Source organism: Spea bombifrons, chromosome 13 (genome assembly GCF_027358695.1).
Source record: "Spea bombifrons isolate aSpeBom1 chromosome 13, aSpeBom1.2.pri, whole genome shotgun sequence".
Classification (NCBI taxonomy): domain Eukaryota; kingdom Metazoa; phylum Chordata; class Amphibia; order Anura; family Pelobatidae; genus Spea; species Spea bombifrons.
Window position 1 is genome coordinate 19,675,834 of NC_071099.1, and position 6,643 is coordinate 19,682,476.

At 40.3% G+C, this 6,643-nt stretch overlaps 1 protein-coding gene across 1 annotated transcript; it reads left to right on the plus strand.

The window, feature by feature from the left end:
- Positions 1-1,956: 1,956 nt before the first annotated feature.
- Positions 1,957-4,343, plus strand: CNP (2',3'-cyclic nucleotide 3' phosphodiesterase). The gene is made up of 3 exons (XM_053453410.1): positions 1,957-2,622; positions 3,133-3,263; positions 3,827-4,343. Exons 1-3 carry the CDS (start codon positions 2,004-2,006, stop codon positions 4,277-4,279), a joined length of 1,203 nt encoding a protein of 400 aa, XP_053309385.1. The 5' UTR covers positions 1,957-2,003; the 3' UTR covers positions 4,280-4,343.
- The last annotated feature ends 2,300 nt before the right edge of the window (positions 4,344-6,643 follow it).

Sequence of the window (6,643 nt, forward strand, 5' to 3'; positions counted from 1 at the left end):
CTTTGGTCACACAGGAATTGGTGAATATACCCGGTAAATATCACATACACGCGTGTATTAGATATGTTCTCCATAAATGATCACGCATCAGTTTATTTTAAACATTTACCAAGAAGAGTATATAGAGATTTTTGTAGCGTTTTCGATGGTTGCAGGTAACAAGGGTAACGCAGTCTCATGTAGAACAGACTTGCTACGTTTTCCAAAAAGTTTGCATTATTTTGTATTCCTGTATAACATGTCGGACGTCTGTACCTTAGGAGAACGCGTATTATTTCACCCAATTCTCCTTATTTTTATTAAGAACATGTATATTTCATAATGTTGGGTTACTGCGTGAAATTGAGGGGCATGTGTTTCCTGTATGGGGCAGCATGAAGGGGGCATCTCCTGACACCTGTATCAGGGGTAGTTACATGGTGTGATACAAGGCTTTATGGGGGACATTTCTCTCTGTGCTCCGGCGATGACTTCTGCGAGCCTGGCCCCGAGACGTTGTGTTAAGAACCCGTTAGTTGTATTTATTCTGAGGCCAGCGATCACCAGAGGGATGTCCACGTGATAGAAGGGTACCGCAGGTGCGTGTCTCAGGATTATTATCATGTAATGGATCGGTGCCGTGACATTTATACTGTCTGGGTGGAAGGACAGGTAGGCTTCCTTATTCCGGTGTTTTAGAAACAGCTGCTGTTTTCCGGGAGGAGGGGGGGGGTGGCTTTGTGCCATCATGTTTATGCGTTAGACATGTATGTTCTGATTGCGATGCCAAACATGACGGTAGGGCAGTGTCTTCCGTGCTGTGTCATGAAGACTATACATGGGGGGGGGGGTGTAACAGCTTTCTAAAGAGGTTGAGGATGGAACGAAAGATATAAATCCATTTCTTAATGTATGTCCAAGGAGTCATTAAACAATTCTTAGGACACATTCAGCAGGGCCTGCTTTCCTGTAACCCCACGATTATTGGAGTAATGACAGAACTACGCTGGTGGGAGAAAATTCCAAGAGAGCAACGCATTCTTGCCTACCCGACGCATGGCAATTAACCAAAAGAGTTCTGTGTTGCAATGTCTTTGTGTATCCTAATGTCTTAACGATGAAAGGAAACATGAGTGGGCTGTGCCGCCGAAGGAAGTGAAACTTCTTACATATATATATATATATATATATATATATATATATATATATATATATATATATAATATGATATACGGCTGTATATCTGTACACCCTATAAATAGTGTATATTTGTGTAGTTGTGGGAAGCGAGGCATATCTGTGTTGTAGCAGGTGGCGGCCACGACTTGGGGCAGTGAATGTGCTTAACACGTTGGATATTATTGACATTATACAAGAATAAAGAGAAATTTATCTATCCTAAAGTCAGAAGAATTACAAAAATGTAATAAACACCCCATTAATATCCTGATCTTCTATCCTGTTGTGGCCTTCTCACTGTTTAGTGCGTTTACCATTGGCAATGTCACACGTATGGTGATCGTATTCGGAGAAATACATTTTTACGGAGGACAGTGCTCTCTTCCCACTGAAATAAGCGTCCACTCATTTGACAATAAATCTCCTGTTCTATTGAGTGCAGATGGCAGTGGGAAGCTGTGAATGGTATCTCGGTCCAACACACGCGCCGCTCTTTTGTTTTGTTAGGGGTGATTGTTGCCCCATCACATTGAACAATGAACAGTTTCTAAATCCTTTGCATAAAATTCCTTTGCTATCATAGAATGTTTGTTGTGTACTGTCCAGCAACATTAATTTATAAAAACAATAATTATTTGTTTTTATAAATTACTCAGTTACCCAAACTATTGGGTAAATAAAGTGTGTGAAACATGGTTCCCAGTCACTTTCAAACTGCTTGTTAATGTTTTGTGAAAACAGCATTCTAAACTTTGACAAATATAACTTATGTGGATACTCACTTTTTTCTATAGGTAGCTGTCACATTCCAGAAGTCGGTTTTTGCCAAGACTCTGATTCGCACAATGTCCACTCAAGCCTCCAAAGACAACACAGAGGGCCAGAAGGTCCCATTGCTAGTGGATGACCACACTGTTACTACTGTCCGAGAATCCAAGATCATGGTTATCCTGAGAGGTCTGCCGGGAAGTGGCAAGAGCACCATGGCCAAGGAAATTGAGCAGAAGTATAAGGACAATGCCCACTTATTTTCTGCAGATAATTACAACATCAAACCAGCTATTAGGACCTCTGATGGAGGAGAGTACTCCATAATGGATGATGAGCTGCACAAATGCTGTGACAGACATGAGGCTAACCTAGTCATCCTTGATGACACGCATCATGATCGGGATCGTTTGGAGAAGCTCTTTGATCTAGCCAACCAGTTTCATTTCACAGTGCTCGTCATAGAACCCAAGACTTTGTGGAAGCTTGATTGTGGACAATTAAAGGATCGAAACCACTGGAAGCTTTCTTTGGAGGAACTCAAGAACCTAAGGCCTACTCTTGAAAAAGAGCTTCTCCCTCTGTACTTTGGGTGGTTCCTGGCCCAATGTGACGAGGATAAGCTGAGAAAGATCAGTCAGGAGTTCCTGGAGCAATTGGGGGCTTTCAAGGCATTTAAGAAGCATTTGCAATCATGTACGTGATTTACATGCAAAATTTACTCAGTGTCCACATAGACAATGTGTAAAACGGCACATGGCAATGAAAATACCCGCGTGATTTATTTTATTAAGAGCTCAGGCTATCCTGAAGTTAGGGTAAGAAAAATGTATATGGCCAAAAGTATTTTTTTGGACAAATGTAGAAAACGATGTAAAGTCACATAAACTGAAATTATATTTACTTAGGAAGCAATTGGGAGGTAATCTGCAAGGGGTGAAAAAAAAGCAGTGCTTTTTTGTATTTTCATTTTGTCCTGGGGCTGTAATCTGTAAAAAGACATGTGCCATACTAAGCTTTTATTAAACCATCGACAGCTTTTATAAAGAATGAGACTAGCATGCCCATCTGCATCTGCAGCGCCACATTTCAGTGATATTGGGGTATTTTCATTTATTGTTTTGAAAAATATTTTTTAAACTAGGCAACCACTGGTTTTACCTATTTAAGTATAATTACTTACATTTATTTTTATTTTGTGTGCAGATGGCATTGAAGACAAACACAAGTTAAACCTCCTGAAATATTTTGCCAAAACACCCAATATTCTGCACTGCACAAGCAAATACTGTGACTACGGCAAGGTGGTGGGATCGGAGGAATATGCTCAGATGGAGGTTAGTGGTGATTTGAGTTTTATATCTGACTCGTTGGTCTGAATCATAGAAACCATTGATTTGCTCCATTATAAGTTAGTTTACAGTTATGTAAATACAACTCATGTGTCTCCTCCAACCTGACTCTTTTGATGAAATCCTTTGGAATAAATGGGCGAAACATCAGAACGGGAAAATAAAAAAAATCCCCATGATGTTGTTTGGCCGATCACATCTCCTGCCCTGCGAAAAGATGGCGGCGAGGGGAAGGGGCAAATGCATATGCAAAATTGACAGATCAGAAACTTAAAGGGGCCAAGTAGCTATCATATGAATTAAAGTACAAATGATGGCTGGAGTGCCCCAGCATTTACAACTTATAGCAATGACTGTCAGAACTCTTCCAGTTTGACTAGGATTTCCCTACCATATAGGCAAGGTTTGAGCTGGTAGGGGCCGCTGCGTTTTGAGGGATGCCTGAACCATAGCTTACAAGGGCACTAGCGCTGGGGAACAATGCAAATAAGGATACATACCCGTACCTGGTTTAAACCCTTATCGTATTCTATTCTCTCTTTTAAAAGGCTGTGAAGAAAGGTTATTCCAGAGCTTACACCCTCCATATCACCGCGCTGTTTGTCACGCCCAGGACAACAGGCGCGCAAGTGGAACTTACAGAAGAGCAACTTCATCTGTGGCCGCTAGATGCCGAGAAAGAAGTGATGCCCAAAGACAACTTTCCCAAAGGCAGTCGTGCCCATATCACCCTGGGCACAGCAGCTGATATACAAGATGTCCAGACTGGTGTTGACCTGTTGGAGTTCATCAAATTGCAGCAGACAGGGGGTGAAAAGGAAGATTTTGGTGAAATGTATAGGGGTAAAATCCATTACTATGAGAATGGCATGTGGATGTTGACCCTGTCCAGAAAGATTGAGGTGAAGACCATATTTTCAGGATACTATGGGAAACCAGGGGTGACGGCTCCCCAGCAGGGAAGCAAGAAGGTATTTCTACCCACATGCGAAATTATGTAATAATGAACAAAACAAGATTTTGGTTTAACAGTACTTAATTTTTAAATGTTACAATAAAGCAAAAAAAAAACTATGGGGTCTTAAAACCTTAAGAATAACATTACAGCAGCTTGACAGATGAAGCCCATGCGCAGGAGGCAGGTATACTTAGTAGTAGTCATGTGACCCACAAAGCTCTCGCCAGCACATAATAATAAAAATATAGAACACAGCTGTGTCTAGAACCTATTACTAGACAAAAATCATCTCCGTATAAAAATGTGAGCCCCTAACCGCCATTATTCAATTCCTAGGGTTTCAAGCCCTGCTTTACAGGATTGTTTCCTGTTACAAGAGGGAAATCAGTGCCTTAACGAAACTATTTTGTTTTATCTATTTAAAAATATTCGCCTGGAAGTCAGAGGCAGTAAAATCTGGCATATTTAACTATAAAGTTGTCTTATTGTTCTCTACAACAACTAAAATGTGTAATATTTTGTAGTTCTACCTTACAAATGTAACATTTGCAGATTAATGTTATATACCGAACCCCACGTTGCCCCAAGACATGATCATTCTCTGACTGAAAAATGAGAACTAACTGCTTGGGACTAAATTTAAATAAATTTTACGGTCCTCTTAGGCCAATTCAAAAAATGTAACTCAGAATTACTGATCTTCTAGTTGCCATTCGTTTCCTTCAACGTGAGCTACTAAAAGCACCACTAAACGGAAAACACTGCAAAGAATAATATACAGAATTACTTTAGAGACTACTTTCCTCACTCTACGGCATCTATTCACTAAAGAGGGCGATTGCAGGAGTTGCATATATGAACTCCATTATAGCCATATACTTATGAAGGGCAAACCCATTGTGATCGATAATGGAATACAGTAGGACAGCCTGTTGGCCATCAAATGTACAACTGGTAAGAAGACCAAAAATACTCTATTTCTAATGAAGTTCTTCCAGCCTGCAGATCAGCAATACTAAATGTGTTAATGTGAGTTCCACCTGTCCAGTGTGCCCTCAAATTTAGGGAAACATTCAATTTTAAATTTAGCCCATTAGATGGGTGGAACAAGAAACTCTGAGCTTGGTGGCTCAAAATATAAATGACATTTTTTAAACAAAAATTTGTACTTGAACTACTTTACAATGTATTGCTAACATTTAAATTTTTAATGAAGGTTGGATCGCGTTTTAAATTCATGTTCTTTTTATTTCATGGGAATCGTGAAAATATTTACACAGTACTTTATGGTGCGTCTGTTTAAGGAGACACAGCGATTCCTTTGTTTCTGTAACTGCCTAGCAATTCTGCATAATAACTGAAACCTGAAGCAGGTTCCGCAAATAATAGATTTTTTGGTTTAACATAAATGCAGCAGAGGTGTAAAACCCGGTGTTGACCTTAACTAATTATAGAGGATCTCACACGAAAACTCTGCTACAGAGACCGACCAGCACACATGACCTTTTTAAGGGGGGTACTAAAAAAAAAATTATCAGTGTTAGTTTGATTTAAAGAAACATTAGCTCATTGCGATTTATGTAGCAATTTGTATTTGTAACATAAAAAAATACTCAAAGGGAAGTTCTATACGTGTTATTGTGCCAAACATTTTATCAAGTACTTGTTTTTAAGAAAAGTTACTTATTTTTGGTGTAACAAAATTATTGAAAGGCTAATATGTTCTTGGTAACTGTATTCATAGAAAAAATATGTAAAATGATTAAACTTTTGATGTCATCCAACTACTTAACAATAAACAAAATACAAATATTGCATGGATTTTATTTCTTTGCACTTTTAAGTACTTTAAGAACTACGCTAATTTCCCCAAGCCACGTTTCCCCAAGTACCAGAGACTCTAAAGACTGTGGAGCTCAGGCTAAGATTTGGGGCATCTGCATTTCCGGAGTGGGTTTATGTGGGGCGTTTTACTCTCCATTGGGTCAGGACCTCCATGGCCAGCATTTGCACCAGGATCTGATATCCGTCACGTTTCAGCCAGAAGTCAAGGAACTGCCCATGTTTACCATCCTCCCTACAGTACAATAGCGACCCCCTACTGGGCTGAGGTGGACCGAGTGCAAATACTGGGCTGTGTGCAAAGGACGGCCTGATGGAGAACTATATGTGGTTTGCTGTGACTACTGGATGTAGCCACAACGCCAACGCAGCTCCGGTGCAGCGGCATCCCCTCTCTACAACCCTAGTTCTGTCTGGCACTGAAGGGGTTAACCGCTTTTGTCCCAGCAGGAGGAAGCATAGTTTGGCGGGAGTACCCAGGGCGACCTGTCACATTGGACAGAGCCATTAGTGGTGGGCAGGGAAAGTACTAAACACATTATATATTAACGGGGAGACCCATTAG

What these genes read in the sequence shown, in the direction of transcription:
- CNP (XM_053453410.1), top strand. Translation starts at nt 2,004, where the DNA reads ATGTCCACTCAAGCCTCCAAAGACAACACAGAGGGCCAGAAGGTCCCA. An exon ending in TAAGAAGCATTTGCAATCAT is followed by an intron (nt 2,623 to 3,132) that starts GTACGTGATTTA and finishes TTTTGTGTGCAG; the next exon opens with ATGGCATTGAAGACAAACAC. An exon ending in AGGAATATGCTCAGATGGAG is followed by an intron (nt 3,264 to 3,826) that starts GTTAGTGGTGAT and finishes CTCTTTTAAAAG; the next exon opens with GCTGTGAAGAAAGGTTATTC.